At 50.5% G+C, this 17,814-nt stretch overlaps 1 protein-coding gene across 1 annotated transcript; it reads left to right on the top strand.

The window, feature by feature from the left end:
- Positions 1-6,775: 6,775 nt before the first annotated feature.
- LOC120886813 (serum basic protease inhibitor-like) lies at positions 6,776-11,654 on the top strand. Its single transcript, XM_040276048.2, has 4 exons — positions 6,776-7,294; positions 8,895-8,971; positions 10,742-10,933; positions 11,504-11,654. Exons 1-4 carry the CDS (start codon positions 7,269-7,271, stop codon positions 11,518-11,520), a joined length of 312 nt encoding a protein of 103 aa, XP_040131982.2. The 5' UTR covers positions 6,776-7,268; the 3' UTR covers positions 11,521-11,654.
- The last annotated feature ends 6,160 nt before the right edge of the window (positions 11,655-17,814 follow it).

The following is a 17,814-nucleotide window of genomic DNA, read 5'->3' as shown; positions in this document are numbered from 1 at the left end:
AGAAAGCCTAATCATCCTGCTTCTTCACAAAGCCCACCTTATGTAGCTTCATCCTCAATTGAGGAAGGTTATGTTAGACACTTAGGAAAGTTAAGACACATGAAGATACATTCTCCTCTTTCCTATAAGCCCTCTTGTACTTCACGTGAGGATTTATGATGAGCATAGTTGATATCGGCGGTAGTGGACTGATGTTTAGAACTTACTTTTTACTGAGAGAGATAAGAAAGATATAAGAACGAGTGCACCTTGACCAAGAAACAAAGAACCTCATTGAGAGAGCAGCTCAACCAGTTTTATGAGAATAAATGTACGAATTAATTAAAGTAGCTCCATAAGACACATTTTTAGAATAATGTTACAAATATTATTCTGTTTAGATTCTTGGGCTTAGAATTCTTAAGTTTTTAGTTGTAATGGATTTCTGATATGCTTTAAGAATGGTTTATAAACTTTAGGATATTTTAAGTATAAGACTTAAGGGAACTTTTTTATTTTAAAAATTTTTTTAATATATATTTTTTAATATTTATTCTTAAGTTTTAGGTGAACACGATATCATTATTTTACATTTATGTGGTGCTGAGGATCAAACCAAGGGGACTTTTTTAGATGGAAATTTTACATTAAAAATAAAGTGCAGGTGTGCTTTGAACTTAAAGGTTAACGATAGGCTAGGAGACTTCGAGTCTGGTTACGTAGTTTGGCATTAGTTAATAAGAAAATAATACATCTTGGGGAAAACACTACATCTTGGGAAAATCTGAAAAAGGGTACATCCTGGATAAATGTAAATCGATGTTACACTTTTCTGTGCCCTAATGATGGTTAAGGAAGTGTCACGTCTTGGCAAAGCTTTGAAATCCTATGATCAGTGACGTATTCTGAATCCATAATGATAACAATGGCAATAAAAGATGACCCAGAGCCAGCTCTCTCTCTGGAGATCCCTCCAACGAAGGATACATACGCCACTCATCCTTCAGGGCTCCCTGGACCCGCTAGGGCAGGACCCCGGCAGACCAAGGTACCTTATCTTCTCTAAGACTTTATCTTCCTTTTCCTTATCTATCTGTGGTGCTGGGATGGAACCCAGGCCTCATGCCTGCTCCTTGCTCACACTGGCTCACACTGGCTCCATGCTCAGCCCCAGACAGCTCAGCCTTGAACAGACTTCTCCAGGTGCCACAGAGAGCTGCAGGTCCCTGGTGGCAACCCCCTGCTGTTCCTCAGGAAACCCACTCCTGGCTTTGGAGGGGCCTCCCTGTCACCCATTTCAGGTTGACTGTGACACTGGTGCACCTGGCTTCCTCACCACTGGAGGCCACACGCTGGCCCTCTGGCAGTGGCTTGTGACACCTCTCCCCTGCTGCCCAGCTCTGGACACATGGCAGCTTCCTCCACCCCTGGGCCTCTCCCATCTCAGAGCTCTCCCTCCTCCTGGCCCCTGGCCCCTCCACCTTCCTGCCTGTGGATGCTGCCAGCTTAAAGGTCACCTCCTCTCAGGCTGCACCTGAGCCCCAGTCTAAGTTGTAGCCCCGTGATTCCTCTCTGGGGGTCTTCTTTTTATCTTTTAAATGCCATGATGTGTATTTATATGAGGGTCAGGCATTGTTATTTGTGAATGACCTCCCCAGCTGGACTCCAGATCCCACAGAGCTGGGGCTGCATCTGGCTCATTCAGGATTCTACCCCTGGCATCTACCATAGCATCTAACAAAACTAATACTTGTGTGTGCCTCAGTTAGTAAAAAGTACTTTGGGAGGAAGCTAGTCAGCAAATGGAAAAGCAAAAAAGATATGTTGGAGGAAAGGAAGATAAAATATTTGTTATATTAGTCTAGTAAAATCATGGCATTTTTTTCTCTTTTTATTATAGCATATTTAATCCCTTAAATCAGGCATGGTAGTGTCCACCTGTAATCCTAGTCACTCCAGAGGCTGAAGCAGGAGGACCACAATTTTGAGGCCAGCCTCCCCCAGCTCCACAGTTTGAAGAGCAATTCAGGGAGACTCTGTCTCAAAATAAAATATAGAAAGGGCTGGGATATGGGTTAGTGGTAAGGTAAAGCACCCTGTATTCAATCCCTGGTACCAAAATAAAATAAATAAAATAACATAAAAGCCATAGCAGCAGGGGAGATGGCAGACCGAGTACTCCCGAGACACAGGACGCTGAGGCAGGAGGATCCCAAGTCTGGACAACTTAGTGAGACCCTGCCCTAAAACGCAAAATAAAAAGAGGCTGGGCTGGGGTTGCGCTCAGTGGTAGAGCTCTCCTCTAGCATGTGCGAGGCCTGGGTTCGATCCTCAGCACCACATAAAAATAAGTAAATCAAATAAAGGATCCTGTCCAACGACTTCTAAAATTTTTTTTTAAAAAATTAAAAAAAAGGCTAAAGGGGCTGGGGCTGGGGCTCAGAGGAAAAGTGTTGCCTAGCATGCGTGAGGCCCCGGGTTCGATCCTCAGCACCACGCAAAAACTAAATAAAGGTATTGTGTCCACCTACAACTAAGGAATCAATGTCTAAAAAGAGACTCAGTTGTCCAGTGACACACACACACACACACACACACACACACACACACACACGTGGGGTTGGAGGTCAGAAGATAGAAGATTCCAATGCCGCAGGAAACAGGATCAATTTCCCCGCCGCCCCCATATTTACTGACACATAATATAATATGTATTCAGAAGAGTGGGCGTGAATCTATATCTCAGTGACTCGGCAGACCATCGCCAGCACCCCAGGAGCACCCTTCACTGGACACTGACTCCAGACACCCAGAGGAACAGTCCTCTTCCAGGTATCTGCCTCTTTATGTGCTTTTTCAGTAAATAAGACCACACAGTGGGGACGGCTTTCTTTTCTTTACTGTTTTTTCTTCTACTGTGCATGTGTGAGTGTGTGTGTGTTTGTGTGTGCATGTGTGAGTGTGTATGTGTGCATAAGTGTGTGTGAGTGTATGTGAGTGTGTGAGTGTGTGTGTGTGTGTGTGTGAGTGTGTGTGTGGCCTTGGGCATTGAACTCAATGGTATTTTATCACTGAGCTACAGCCACAGCCGATTTTATTTTTTATTTTGAGACAGGGTCTCACTAAGTTGCTGAGGCCAACCTTGAACTTGTGATCCTCTTACCTCAGCCTCCTGAGACATTGGGATTATAGGCCTGCGACACCGGGCCCAGTTAAGATTTTTCAAATGAAAGCTCGATCTTTATAGAGTACAAGTTTGTTTTAAATGTTTTTCATTTTTTTTAATCGTAAATGATTAAACAAGCTAAAATAAAAAATAAAGATCGAGATCCATGGTCTTACTACACTAATACCATAACTTTTAATAATTTATATTTCCTTCCTTTAACATAGCTTTACATTTTTTTTTTTTTGGTCCCTATGTTGGAATCCTTCCCACCAAAGTATTTTTTACTAATTAAGACAAACCACAGGTATTAGACTTTTTTTGTTAGATGCTGTGGTAGGCACTGGGATAGGATCCTGAATGAGCCAGATGCAGCCCCAGCTCTGTGGGATCTGGAGTCCAGCTGGGAGGTCATTCATCAAATAACAATGCCTGACCCTCATATAAATACACATCATGGCATTTAAAAGATAAAAAGAAGACCCCCAGAGAGGAATCACGGGGCTACAACTTAGACTGGGGCTCAGGTGCAGCCTGAGAGGAGGTGACCTTTAAGCTGGCAGCATCCACAGGCAGGAAGGTGGAGGGGCCAGGGGCCAGGAGGAGGGAGAGCTCTGAGATGGGAGAGGCCCAGGGGTGGAGGAAGCTGCCATGTGTCCAGAGCTGGTCAGCAGGGGAGAGGTGATACAAGCCACTGCCAGAGGGCCAGCGTGGCCTCCAGTGGTGAGGAAGCCAGGTGCACCAGTGTCACAGTCAACCTGAAATGAGTGACAGGGAGGCCCCTCAAAGCCAGGAGTGGGTTTCCTGAGGAACAGCAGGGGGTTGCCACCAGGGACCTGCAGGCTGTCTGTGGCACCTGGAGAAGTCTGTTCAAGGCTGAGCTGTCTGGGGCTGAGCATGGAGCCAGTGTGGGCCAGTGTGAGCAAGGAGCAGGCGTGAGGCCCTGGGTTCCATCCCAGCACCACAGATAGATAAGGAAAAGGAAGATAAAGTCTTAGAGAAGATAAAGCTAATCACGGGGCTTGGCTGCAGGAATGGGGGAGCTCACTCGCCAGAGGCAGCAGGTGTCAGGCCCCTGTCCCTGGGCAAGAGGCTGATCTGGAATCCTGCCAGGGCCTCACCTGGACTCCTGCAACTGGGAGGGATTCCCCGCATGGTTCCTATCCCAGGCAGCAGTCAGCTCCAGCCCCTGGTCTCCTGGCGCCGTCTTGTTGGAGGTTGACACAGTGACTAATTTGATACTTTCACACATATTAAGAAGAATGCGGCCTGGCGCAGTGGCTCATGCCTGTAATCCCAGCCACCTTGGGGGCGGAGGCAGGAGAATCACAAGTTTGAGCCTGGATAATTTATAGAGATCCTGTCTTAAAAAATAAAAAAAAAAAAGGGGACTAGAATCACAGCTCAGGACACAGTGCCCCTGGGTTCCTTCCCTAGCACTAAAGGAAAACAAGAGAAGAATCATCAGATCCCACAGGAGACACGGGTAATTTGGCTTCCTTCTCCCTGTGCTTACTGAAGTATGTCACCCGTGTGTGTGTGTGGCGGAGTAGGCATAAATGTGTAACTCAATGAATTTTGCAGACTGTCACCCGTGCCCTAACAGTACCCCATTCATTGGACTTTCACCTCAGATTCCCAGAGGAACAGTGTTCTTCTTTTAAATGTCTGTCATTTTAAATGATTTTGAGTAAATGAAATCATACAATGGAAACTGCTTTCATCTTTTTTTCTTTTACTCTGTGTGTGTGTGTGTATGTGTGTGTGTGTGTGTGTGTGTGTGTGTGTGTGTGTGTGTATCTGAGCGTGTGCCTGCACTGCGCACCTCTAGGGACTGAACCCAGTGGCACTCTATAATTAAGTGACATCCCCCGGCCTTTTTACTTTTTATTTTTTGAGACAGTTTCTCTGTAAATCTCTCAAGCTGGACTTCAACTTGCCATCCTCCTGCCTCAGTCGCCCAAGGGGCTGGGATTACAGACACGTACACCCCAGTCCGGCATGGATACAGTTTTCTGAGGTACCAGGGATTAAACCCAGGGGCACTTAACCACTGAGTCACATCCCCAGCCCTTTTTAGTTTTTATTTTGAGACAAGACCTTGCTAAGTTACTTAGGGCCTCTCTAAATTGCTCAGGCTGGCTTTGAACTTGGGATCCTCCTGCCTCAGTCTCTTGAGTTGCTGGGATCAGGTTTATTTTTTTAGAAGATCACTCCGGTTGTAGCATGAAGAATGAGCAACTTGAATTCAAGCAAAATATTAAACATCTAAGAAGTGAAATAAAATTCAAGCTCTCCCCCCAACCCCTTTAACTTTGGATTGTATCTGGGGACTTTCTATCTCAGAGTTTCAACCCTAGCCCTTTTTATTTTATTTATTTTGAGGCAGGTTCTTTATAAATTGCTGAGGCTTTGAAAAATTAAAATGCTCCCATTGCCACCTCCTGAATTGCTGGGATTACAGGTGTGCTCCACCACACCTGATATTGATAACGCTGTTGACCGGTGACAAGTTCTTGCTTCCCTAATGTTGAAGAATAACACCAGAAAAGCACACGCTGAGGCAAGGCCAGAGTAGAAATTAGAAGTTTATTAAAGGACAGCAGAAAAGACTTCTCCCGGAGGAGGAAGAAGGGGACCCAAGAGGTGGGCAGATGTATTTCCCTTTTTATAGGTTTGGTGATGGAATGCAAGGGGGAAGGGTTAGGACACAGGTGGACCTAATTATCACCTTTTGGAATGGGATTATCACTTCTCTGGGGTGGGCTATCTTCAAATTTGTTGGGGCTGTTGGTTAACACTTCTTTGAGGTGGACTTTGGCATAGGGCCTTTTCGGGACTTCATTAACATTCCATGAGTTGTCCTGTGTTTTCCCTGAGTCATTCCCAGCATGGCCTCCATTTTAGATTTTACTCGATATTAGACCTGATTTACCTAACTACACTGACTACCTAACTTTAAATCTGGCTTCAATATCAGGCCAATTTTATTTATTTATTTGGTAGTGGGAATGGAATCATTGAGCTACATGCCCTTCCCCCTATTTAATGTATTTGACATATTATACATACCTGGAGCATAACTTCTCATTCTTGTGGTTATACCTGATGTGGAGTTACACTGGTCCTGTATTCATATATGGACATAGGAAATTTCCCCACCAGTTTCTATCTTTTATTTCGAGTCAGGGTCTCAGGAAATTGTTTAGGGCCTCGCTAAATTGCTGAGGCTGATGTGGACATCCTTCTGTGTCAGCCTTCTGAGTCGCTGGAATTACAGGCGTGAGCCGCGGCTCCTGGCATCAAGCCAATAAAACACACACACACACATACACACACACACACACACACACACACACACACATTTGTAAATATATTTAGTTGTTGATGGACCTTTATTTCATTCATTTATTTATGTGCGGTGCTGAGAGTTGAACTCGGTGCCTCACATGTGCTTGGCAAGTGCTGTTCCACGGAGCCCCAGCCCTCAAGCCAATTTTAAAGGAATGCAGACGAAGAGATTTTTGCAGACTCGGTCCTGGAATGTTCCTTATCGTATCTTCAAGATCTTTCCATTCCGCACCGGCCCATGCAGGCGCAGTGATTTCCCTGTTAACCACGGTTTTCGTTTCCATTGCAATGAATTGAAACCGGCAGCGCGGGAGCCCAGGAGCAGGGGCTCTTAAAACTATTCCAGGTGTCCCCATCCCCCCTTGGGGAAGGGACCTTCGGTGGGACGAGTAACAGCTCTTGGAGCACGTGCTCAGCACCGCACGCCCTCCAGCGGGAAACGCGGCCCAGCCACCAGCACTTGGGGCTGGGGAAGGGGCTTCCAGTTTAAGGCTCCCTGGGAGCCCCAGGAGGTCCGGACCCCAGGGGCTCAGTGAGCAGCCTCTCCCGGGTCAGGCCAGGCCCCAGCCTAGGGCGCGCTGCAGCTGCAGGTGGGGTCTTTCCGCCCCCGGGTCGGACGCACCGTGGGCAGCTTCTCAGACTGGAGCTGGGCACTCCCCGTGGCACCGGGCGTTCCCAGTGTGGGCTTGCGCGGGCCGCGCCTCTTCCCTGAGGTCCCTCATCTGTGCCCAGAGAATCCCCTGCCCGTTCCCTGCGGCGGACCCACTGGCTGATGAAAGGAGGAGGTAGAAAAGGATGGTGCGTCTCAGCTCTGGGGGCCGTTGTGGGGTCTGGCTTCCAACTACCCCGGGCCTCTTCCTGGGCCCACATCTACCCTCCATCAGGCCTGAGTCAGGCCCAGGCTTTCCTGCTGGGAGCCATGTAACAGTCCTGGTGAAATGGGAATTACGAGCTTGGACTACCCAGAGCATGCTCCGTTCCTTAGTCTCAAATTCTCGTCATAACTTTCCTAAGAAATAGGTGTTGATTTTGAAAGCCACCTCGTTTTACGTCCGAGGGAGGGAACGGAGGCCCCCAGACGGTCATTTGCCAAACCCAGGTCCACTTGACTGCGAATGAAACACGTGCTCTTCAACCCGGGCGGGCCCCTGCATGGTACTTTGTTTCTAGCATAAGCTAGGAATTTAAGGCGTTTCTCTCCCCAGAGTGTTGGGGATTAATCAGCGGGTCTGGGTGATTCAGATGGAGACCTGAAGGATCTTGAAGGTGGCTGGGGGGGAGTAACATTGTAATGACCGTTTAACTTGGGCGCAGCACAGGTGTGCAATCCAGGTACAGTGAAATCTACACAGTTGCTTAATTCCCTGAGAGAGGGAGGGGCTAGCTCCTTCATTGTTGCAAAAGTAGGCGAGTGACTTGCACTGAGGTTTCAAAGAAGCAGGGTAAAGGTTCAGGCAGAGGGGCGTTTCAGTGGGAGAGAGAGATTCTGGGGTTCCTTTGTGACCCATCTCTTCCTGATCCTGCCTCCTCTTCCACTTTCCCCAGGCTCCTCCAGGGTCCTGCAGGTTTCCAAAATGTGGGAAAGGCACCTTCTCTCTTCTTGAGGGGGATGATGTGTATTGGGGATTGAACCAGGGACACTTTACCATTGAGCTACGTCCCCAGCCCTTTTTATTTTTTATTTTGAGATGGGGTCTCACTAAGTTGCTTAGGGCCTCACTAAATTGCTGAGGCTGGCCTGAAACTTGCAATCCTCCCACCTCAGCCTTCAGAGTTGCTGGGATTGCAGGTGTGCTGCCTGGAAAGCACCTTCTCTCTGTCCACTCCTTTGCCCACCTCTAGTCTCTTGCTCCTCAAGTACCACCCAGCAGCTGATTCCTTCCTTCCTTCCTTCCTTCCTTCCTTCCTTCCTTCCTTCCTTCCTTCCTTCCTTCCTTCCTTCCTTCCTTCTTTTTTCTTTTTAGTTGTAGTGGGACACAATACCTTTGTTTTATTTATTCATTTTTATGTGGTGCTGAGGATCGAACCCAGGGCCTTGCACAAGCGCTCTGCTGCTGAGCCCCAGCCCCAGCCCCAGCCCCTCCACCCCCATCAGCAGCTGATTTCATAGGAGAGGAAACTGTGGGGAGGGTAGCAGCTCAGGCCTAGCCCAGAGGTTGCACTTGAAGGAAATGCCGGGCGACTCACCCTGGTACTGTGTGCAAAGCATGATTGTTGAGCCTTTTGGGGAAGCAGGCGAGGCAGGAACGCTGGGCAGATGGGAGATAAGGTAATGGGTGGGTGGGACCTCACTCCTCCTCCTTCTGCTCTCCTCCCATCACATGAGTTCCCACCCCTCAGCTTGGGTATGAAAAGCTGCCAGTCCCTAGGGTCCCACAGCAGCCTCCCTCCTCCTCAGGAAGATGAACCGGCTCTGTCTCTCTGCGGCTCTCCTGGTCCTCCTGGCCATCTTGGTGGTGGGCACCAGTTCCCAAGGTAAGTCCTGGCTCACCTCTCCTAGGAGGTCCGTAGGAGAGCCTGAAGGAGCAGGGGTGTGTGTGTGTGTGTGGGGGGGTAGAGTCAGATCTCTCTGGATTGTTCTCAGGGAATTAGGACGTTTTAAACCCATTTTGTCCCAGATGTGGAATACCTATAAAAACAAATTGAGCAACAGATATACCACTTATGGTAACTCTGAAATAATTACTAGACCTTAGAGAACATGTAGTCTGGGGGTTTCCATGTTGCTTCCTAGCCCTACGGTGTACCCAGAAGGGAAGGGGAGGGACAAATGGGGGGGGGACTAGTGAGAATGCTGAGGAAGGGGCTCTGGAGCCCACATCCAGGGACCTACCAGAACAAAGCTCATTCAAAAGTGAAGTTTGCTGCTAAAAGGGTTGACTGCCACACTCAGCGTGGGCTCTACTCCTCACCAACACAGGATGTCACCAGATACAGTGGTTTTCTTAGTCCAAAGAACGCTGCCACCATTTTCCACTGTCAAATAGTCTTCCAGAATATTATTTATGTATTAATTTACAAAGCTGTAATATATTTTGTAATATTTACTTTTTGAATTATAAAAAGAATATATACTCATTATAATAGTGGAAGAGAGTAAGATATAAAGATTTTTTTTTTTTTTTAAACTGGGGATTGATTCCAAGAGTGCTGTACTACTGAGCCACATCCCCAGCCCTTTTGATTTTAGTTTTTGGTACCAGGAACTGAACCCAGGGGTGCTTAACCACTGAGTTACATCCCTAGCCCTTTTTAATATTTTATTTAGAGACAGGGTCTCGCTAAGTTGCTTAGGACCCTCACTGAGTTGCTGAGGCTGACTTTAAATTTGTGATCCTCCTGCCTCAGCCTCCTGGGCTTCTGGGATTACGGGCATGCACTGCTGCACCAGGCTCTTATAAAACTTTTAATTTTATTTGTGTACTGGGGATTGAACTCAGGGGCACTCCACCCCTGAGCCACATCCCCAGCTCTATTTCTATTCTATTTAGAAACAGGGTCTCACTGAGTTGCTTAGAGCCTCACTTTTGCTGAGGCTGGCTTTGAACTCGCAGTCCTCCTGCCTCAGCTTCTGGAGCTGATGGGATTATAGGTGTGCATCACTGCGCCTGGCTAAAACTTTTTAAATTACGCAAACATGAGCAAAAGTAAAGAGAATAGTATGATAAACCTTTATGAACCCATTATTCAGCTCAAATAATTGACATACAAAGAATACTGTTTATATATATTCTCCTTTTTCATATATTTTCTGGGGTTTTTAAAAATAAAATCTCAGGGTTTTTTGCAGGGGCAGGTATCAGGGATTGAACCCAGGGATGCTTAACCACTGAGTCACATCCCCAGCCCTTTTTAAAAATATATATTTTTTAAATTTAGAGACAGGGTCTCACTGAGTTGTTTAGGGTCTTGCTAAGTTGCCGAGGCTGGCTTTGACCTCGCAATCCTCCTGCCTCGGCCTCCCAGGCTACTGGATTTACAGGCGTGCACCACTGCGCCCAGCTCAGGCATCATTCGAATTGATCAGCAAATGCTCCCCTGAGGACGTAGGGTTTATTTTACATTATCACCATCTCAGTGCCATACCCAACAGGATCAATGGTAACATCCCAGGAAGCAGGTTATCCCATTTCTACCCTTCCCCCATCCCTGTGGCTGGACTTGCCAGGTTTCCGTCCCTTGCTGTGTGCCTGTTGCTGTGTGACCCTCCTTCCTAGCTGACGAGGGCCTTCTCTGTTCCTGCAGATGCGCCGCCGGCCTTCTGCCTGGAGCCCCCCTACACGGGCCCCTGCAGGGCCTCGATAAGGATGTTCTTCTACAATGCCAACTCGGGACGCTGCGAGACCTTTGTGTTTGGTGGCTGCAGGAGGAGGAAGAACGCCTTCATGGAGGAGAAGGAGTGCATGCGGGTCTGTGGGGGACATGGCCACAGCGCTGGTGAGGCTCGATGGCCCGAAGGGGGGGTCTGGGGAAGGAGGTGGATGGGGGACCCACACGCCCCAACCTGCTCAGCGACTCTCAGCCTCCGGGGCTCCCCTGCCCTTGGAGGAGGAAGTGGCGACCTGCCCGTGAACCACAGACTGGCACGTCCTCCCCGGTCAGCTGGGCAGAGGGTCACTGCCAGAAGTGACAGAATCCCCACCACCTCACCTGCTCCCCGCCCCGGCTTGGAGGATGGCGAGCACCTGCATGGCTCATTCCTGGGGTGGCCTCGACCTGTCAGGTGCAAGGATTGTTCAGGACCCTTCTCGCAGAGCCCCTTTCCTCTGCCCGGCGGCTCACTCTTTCAATGCTGCCGTATCCAGTAGGTTCTAAGCATCGACAAGAACCCTGTGCCTCTGTGTTCTTGATCCCTCTGTTCCCAGCACGGTCCCAGGCACAGAGGAGACAGTCCCTAAGTATTTGTGCAGTGGATGAGTGAGTGAGCGTGTCTCCTGACAGGACACTACAGGGCCAGGGGTCTGCCTGCAGGCCCCAGCCCTAACCTCATGGTCACCTCTTCCCCAGACGGCATCCAGCTCTGAGCGTCAGCCATGGCGAGCGGTGGTGGCCCGGGCATCTTCCAGAAAGAGATCTTCCAACCCCTGTGATGCGCGACATATTTGCTGTCTTTGTGACTTTAGATGCTCTGGCCTTATATTAAACCAACTGCAATGGATTCTGTTGTTTGGTGCTTTAATCAACGGCAAATCTGCAAAAATGGTGGTGTTGCCCGTTGTTCTGCTGAGCCCTGCCAGTTGTGGGAGGCAAACCCCATACAGTGTCATCTGCTTCTTAATAGAATCCTGTGCTACACAAAAACCGGGGTGATGCTTCAACATTAAAGCTTTATTTTATTGAACCCAGGTTGCTGAATCACTGAGTCACCTCCCCAGCCCTTTTTATTTATTTTTTTTATTTTGAAACAAGGTCTCATTAAGTTGCTTAGGGCCTTGCTAAATTGCTGAGGCTGGCCTCAAACTCGTGATCCTCCTGCCTTAGCCTCCCAAGAATCTGGGATTACAGGCATGCACCCAGCATGGTCTCTGTTTTTGTACCACTTATTTTTTGGTACTGGAGATTAAACCCAGGAGCACTCTTATTATGGAGCTATATGTCCAGCAACTTTTTATTTTTTATTTTGAGGCAAGGTCACTCTAAGTTGCTGAGGTTGTCCTGGAACTTGTGATCCTACCACCTCAGTCTCCCGAGTGTCTGGGATTACAGGAGTGCCACCTTGCCTGGCTTATTTTATTCATTTATTTAGTTTTTAGACCGGGTCTTGCTATGTTGCCCACCTGGTCTCAAGTGACCCTCCTGCCTCAGCCTCCTAAGTAGCTAGGACGACAGGCATGCACACTGTGCCTGGCTTCTCCTGGAATCCCTCAAGGAGAAAGGAAGGAGCCTGAGGCTCAGCTGAGGTTGTTCCTGTGTGTGGACAGAGTAGGGGTCGGTCGGGGTAGTGACCCGCTGTTTAAGTCCCACCCATCCCAGTTGCCCATGGAGCTGGGTCCGTGCTTGGCACTTACAGCCATCATTTCATTGCCCCTCTCTGAGGAAGGGTGTGTTATTGTCCCTAGTCTACAGAGGTGGGTGTAGAGGCCCCAAGCTCTCACGGTCCGTTTCCCAGCGCTGCCACCAAAAAATGCTGTCAACGGAGTGGTTTAAATAACAGCCGTTTCTCTCATGGTTCTGGAGGCCAGAAGGACAAGGTCAAGGTGTTGACAGGGCCATGTTCCTTCCGGGGGTGTGGGGCAAAGGTCTGTCCCAGGCCTGTCTCCTTGCGGCAACATATCTTTGCAGGATGAGAAGACACTCACAAGGACACATCATGTTGGACGAGGGCCTGCCCCGGTGACATCATCTTAGCCTGACTGCCTCCATAAAAGAGCCCATCTCCAAATAAGGCTGCCTTCTGAGGGCTGGGAGCTGGAACGCCACTCTGTCCTTTTTGGGGGCAAAAAATTAAACTCACAGCCGTTAAGTGGCAGAACCCAGGCTTTTGTCCTTTGGCAGGAGAAAGGCTGCAAAAGTTGAGAGCTCATGTGCCCCAGCGAGGCTGTCAGCAACCTAGTGAGACCCGCCTCAAAATAAAAAATAAAAAGGGCTGGGGATGTGGCTCAGTGGTCTAGTGCCCTTGGGTTCAATCCCTGGTACTGAAAAAAGAAAAAGAGAAAACAAACAAATAGCACTTTAGTGTCACCTCCTGGAAGTGCACCCCAGGAAGATCCCCTCCCCACCCCAAGAGGGCCACAGTCTAGATGGGTCCCAGACTTCCTTGGGGGGACCTAGTGCGTCAGTGACAGCCTCCATCGGGTCCAGTTCCTGGAAGAACCGCCCATCCCCCTGCCTGGCAAATTTGTGGGGAGGTGATTCTTCAAAGAAAGGCACTGCCCACCCCCTTGTGGCAGCAGAGGGAAGTGCAGCTTTCGCCCTCGCCCAAGCACATGCCCCGCCGACACTGGAGGGTCCAAGTCTTTGGGGAACTGCTTTCCAAAGACTTTCTTTTTTCTCAACATTGAGTATTGAACCTAGGGCATGAGCCCAGTAGGCAAGTGCTCTACTGCTGAGATAAATCCCCATTATTCTCTTCGATAGAGAAATTGAGTTTATAAATCAAAATTCCTATGAATAATTAATGTAAACTGCATTCACCCACAGTCAGCAGGACAGGCAAAAACCTCTGCTCTCACAGGGTGTGGTTGCTTGCAAGAAAGCTGGTCAGCACTGAGCAGATGATTGCTAATGGAGAGGCTGATGGGTAGAGGGGGCACGTGGTGGGACAGGCGAGCTGCAGGAGCTGGCTTCTGCGGAGGGAGGCGGCATTGAGGGTGGGGAGCGGGAAGACGCCCCTACAGAGCTCCCCCTGCTGAGCCCTGAGGCGAGCAGAGAAGAGACACAGCAGCCAGGGGTGGAGCACAGGCACAGACGGGTGAGCAGGAAGGGGGGACGAGATGGATCAGGAGGCAGAAGTGGGGGGCAGACGGCTGGAGCCTTGGGGGACAGACCAAGGGTTTGGGGTTTATCTGAAGGAGGAGGAAGCACCTGGGCGTCCTGGAAGAATGTTTCTGGCGAGGGGTGGAGGGCAGGGGGGCCTGAGGCACCCTGGACTCTGCAGAGGTGGGGAGGAGAGGTCAGGGGTAGAACCCATGGGCTCTGCTCAGTGTTGCTCTTTGTGGGGGGGGGGTGAGGAAGAGGAAGGAGTTGAGAATGGAAAATGAGAAGTCTTTGCAGGAAGGAGCAGAGTTTAGTGTTGAGTCCGTGGTGACTGAGCAGCATCTGCTGAAGCAGTTGGGGGACACTGACGGAGTCATCCCTATGTTCAGTGAATATTTATTAAAGAGAGTCTTTATGAGGTGGTGATTGAAAGCACAGACCAAGCCGAGTGCAGTGAGTGGCCCGTGCCTGTAATCCCAGCAACTGGGGCGGCTAAGGCAGAGGGATTTCGAGTTCGAGTCTAGCCTCAGCAACTTATGTGAGACTCTAGTAGCTAAGTGAGAGCCTGTCTCAAAATAAAAAAGGAGAAGGGCTGGGGATGTGGCTTAGTGGTAAAGTGCCCCTGGGTTCAACCCCTGAAACAAAAAAAAAAAAAAAAAAGAGGACCAGATGAGGTTCCGAGTCTTGGCGATTGTGCCAAGAAAGTGCGCTCCAGGAGGCAGAGACCCTGTCTGTCCACTCCCGGGCTCCGCTCCTTGTCGTCACCTGCCTCATCTGTAAGGTGGAGCGGGGATGGTGGCACTTCCCTCTTTGGCTGTCTCTGAGCCAGGGAGGGGTTCACGCAGTTCATGTCAGACTAGAATAGTGCCTGCCCCAGGGAGGACTCAGCTGAGCTGGGCATACCTGGCCGGTCCTGATTCCTAGGTCACAGGTCCCACCCTCCTGGCTGACACTCCAGCAGGAGAGTACCTAAGTAAGGGACAGTGACACACGTTTCCGAGGGACAACCGCTATGAAGAAAGTAGCGCAGGGTACGGCCAGGAGGGACTGACTGGCTTAGGCAGGAGTGAGGGAAGGAGCCAGGGTCCTGGGGGGTGCGAAGGGAGAATGAATGAAAGGCCCCAGGTTCCTTCTGGGGCCTAGGAGGGAGGGCAGGCAGGGCTCTGGGGCGCAGTCGGTGCACGAATTCCCGTGGTGGTTCCAGATACAGTGAGAAACCCCCCCCCAAGGGCGGGGAGCAGGAGTAACGTGATCTCATTTGTCAAAGATCACTGACTGCCTGGGAGAGAGGGTGGACACCAAGACTGGAGCAAGTCTGGAATGGCCTCCACCTGGGACTCCCCTGTGCGCACAGCTGGGCTGGAACCAGGAACCCAAGGTCACCTGAGATTTTTCAAATTCCGTTTTACAGTCATGCTTCTCAGACAAGCTTGCAACAAGCACCAAAGATAACCCCCAGCACTTGTTGTGAGCCTGCACTGTGCTGCCCAGGACCTGTACCTGCTCAGCCTTTGTCTTATCCTCTGTAATAAGGGGATGGTAAGATCTGTCCTCCTCTTGGCTCAGTAACCAGGGGTGTTGAGATTAGATAAACCCCAGGGGAGAGAAGGCCCAGCCTCTAACCTGGTGCTGCCTCTCCAGTGATCCGTCTGAACAACTCCAAGCTGCAGGGGTTTAAAGAGGTCCCTTAGTTGGGTCTCCAGAAACTTGGCAGAAACAAAGTATCTTGGGAGGACTGCGCATTTTAGGACTCAGAGAATTCCCACAGATATTCTTCTTCTCCTTCTCCTTCTTCTTGGTACTAGGGATCTAACCTTTATCGCTGAGCTACGTCCCCAATTTAAAAAATAAAAATTTAAAATATTGAGACAGGGTCTTACTAAGTTGAGGTGGCTAGTCTCGAACTTGAGATCCTCCTGCCTCAACCTCCGGTCCCTGGGAGGACAGGTGTGCACGACTGTGCCCAGCCCCACAGATAACCTTCTAAGGAACCTGAGTTCAGTGTCAAAAATCAGAAAATGAAAGGGAAGCGAGGCATGAGCGACAAGAGCCAGCGGCCACGACAGTGGGATGAAGCCCACGAACCCTGAAGGTCTCGGAGGTGTCGCACCAAGGCTAGAGTACGACGAGTGACAGACACTGTGGTTACACTGGTAAACAGCAAGGAGCTAAACGCACAGAATTCAAGTCGCGGGCCCTGCCTGAAGGGAAAGGAAAGGAAACTAGCCGAGAGGCAATGAAGGCTTCTCGGTCTCGCTACTGTCCTGACCGCAAGCTCCCGCGGGCCACCCAGGCCGACTCCACAGGTGCTGGCCGTGTTGTGGTTCTCTGTATTTCCGGCACATATTTTCTCATAGATGCTGTTTTGCTGTCTACTGTTTCATAAAACCAATAAAAATGTCGCTCGGGCTGGTTCGCTCCGGTGTTGGAGCGGGTCTGCCCTCTTCCCCGTCTGGGGCTGCTCATGTGGGGTAAATACTTGAACCGTCTTCCCCCACCTTCCAGATCTGGGGAGAGGATGCCTGTCCCCCTATAGTTCCACGTGTTTCCAGTGAGTTCAGGCAGCGGGAATCGTCCGACCTGCCTCCGTCCCCACCACTGGATTCCCAGAGCACTTCACATTCTTCATTTCGCAACTGCCAGTTTCCTTGCGTCTCTGGCCCATGGCCGTGGGGCCTCAAGGCCAGGCTGATCTCTTGATCACGGCTCCATCCCTGGTGCCCAGCCCTCGGGAGGACTGTGCGGTACTGGTTTGGGATGGACCCCAGACCCGCTGCCCGCCCTTCCTGATCATTAAGGGGCTCCTATCTCCTGACTTTGACCACACGCCAGGCCTCTGACCACACAGGGTGGGCCACCGCTCTGCTGCTGTAACCAAAATGCCTGACACACGCCACCTGGAGGGGGGAAGATTTGTTTGGGTCACGGTTTCAGAGGTTTGAGTCAATGATTCACTGGCTTCGAGGCAGGAGCCCCATGGAGGAAGGGTGTGGTGGAGGAAAGCTCACGAGGACTGGGGAGGAGAGGCAGGCCAGGGCCAAGATGCAGTCCCACAGGCCTGGCCCCCGTGACTGCATCCTCCACCCAGGTCACTCCGGTTACCACCAGTTGTCCTCTCAGGTCAGTGACCCAGGGGGTGGTCAGACCACTGAGGAGATCCAACCACTTCCCCAAAGCCCCGCCTCTGGACCTGGGGCCATGGGACCCAGGCCTTCCACCAGGACACTCCTGATCCAAACCTTGACCCTGGGGTCTCCTCTGTCGACCAAGTCACTCATTACCTGGGATGTGCACAGGGTCAGCAGGAGGAGTGGTTCTGAGAACAAACAGGAGGAAGAACCCACAGGGGCAGAAAAGCTTCCCGTGCTCCTCACGGTCCCTCCAGCTCGGCCATCCCTGGCCATCCCCTGGTCACTGATTCAGCCTGGCCTCCCCAGCCCCCTCCCCGCATGACACCCACCTCCTTGTTCCTGTCGACTGTCCCTGTGCTGCCAGGTCCTGCATCATCTGCCACCACCCTGTCCCCACCCCTGTTTCATTCCTGCTCCATGGCTCCTTCCCCAGCCACACGAAGCCATTTCCACAAAATCCCCTGAGTCCTGGCTCGCACTCTCTCCACTCCTCCACCGACCAGGAGACTCCCTGCCCCTCCCGAAGGCCCCGTCTGTTTCCCCACTGGAGCACCAGACCCTGTGCCTTCGGTCCCTTCCCTGTGGGAAGTGTCATTGTGTTTACTGTCTCTTCCCAGGACACAGAGCTCCTGGAGGGCAGAGCCTGTCTGGGGCAGCATGTGGGTGCCCCTAGGTACTCAAACCTGCAGACTTGCTCTAAGGTCCAAGACAGGAAAATGCCAGTCACCGAGGGCGTCTGATTTGAGAGTCTGGGGGTTGAGAGTCATTTGG

The sequence above is a fragment of the Ictidomys tridecemlineatus genome, chromosome 5, assembly GCF_052094955.1.
Source record: "Ictidomys tridecemlineatus isolate mIctTri1 chromosome 5, mIctTri1.hap1, whole genome shotgun sequence".
Lineage (NCBI taxonomy): Eukaryota > Metazoa > Chordata > Mammalia > Rodentia > Sciuridae > Ictidomys > Ictidomys tridecemlineatus.
Note: the sequence above shows the minus strand (reverse complement) of the source record. Positions and strands in the feature narration are given on the sequence as shown.

What these genes read in the sequence shown, in the direction of transcription:
- LOC120886813 (XM_040276048.2), top strand. Translation starts at nt 7,269, where the DNA reads ATGAAAGGAGGAGGTAGAAAAGGATG. An exon ending in GGAGGAGGTAGAAAAGGATG is followed by an intron (nt 7,295 to 8,894) that starts GTGCGTCTCAGC and finishes CCTCCTCCTCAG; the next exon opens with GAAGATGAACCGGCTCTGTC. An exon ending in GGTGGGCACCAGTTCCCAAG is followed by an intron (nt 8,972 to 10,741) that starts GTAAGTCCTGGC and finishes CTGTTCCTGCAG; the next exon opens with ATGCGCCGCCGGCCTTCTGC.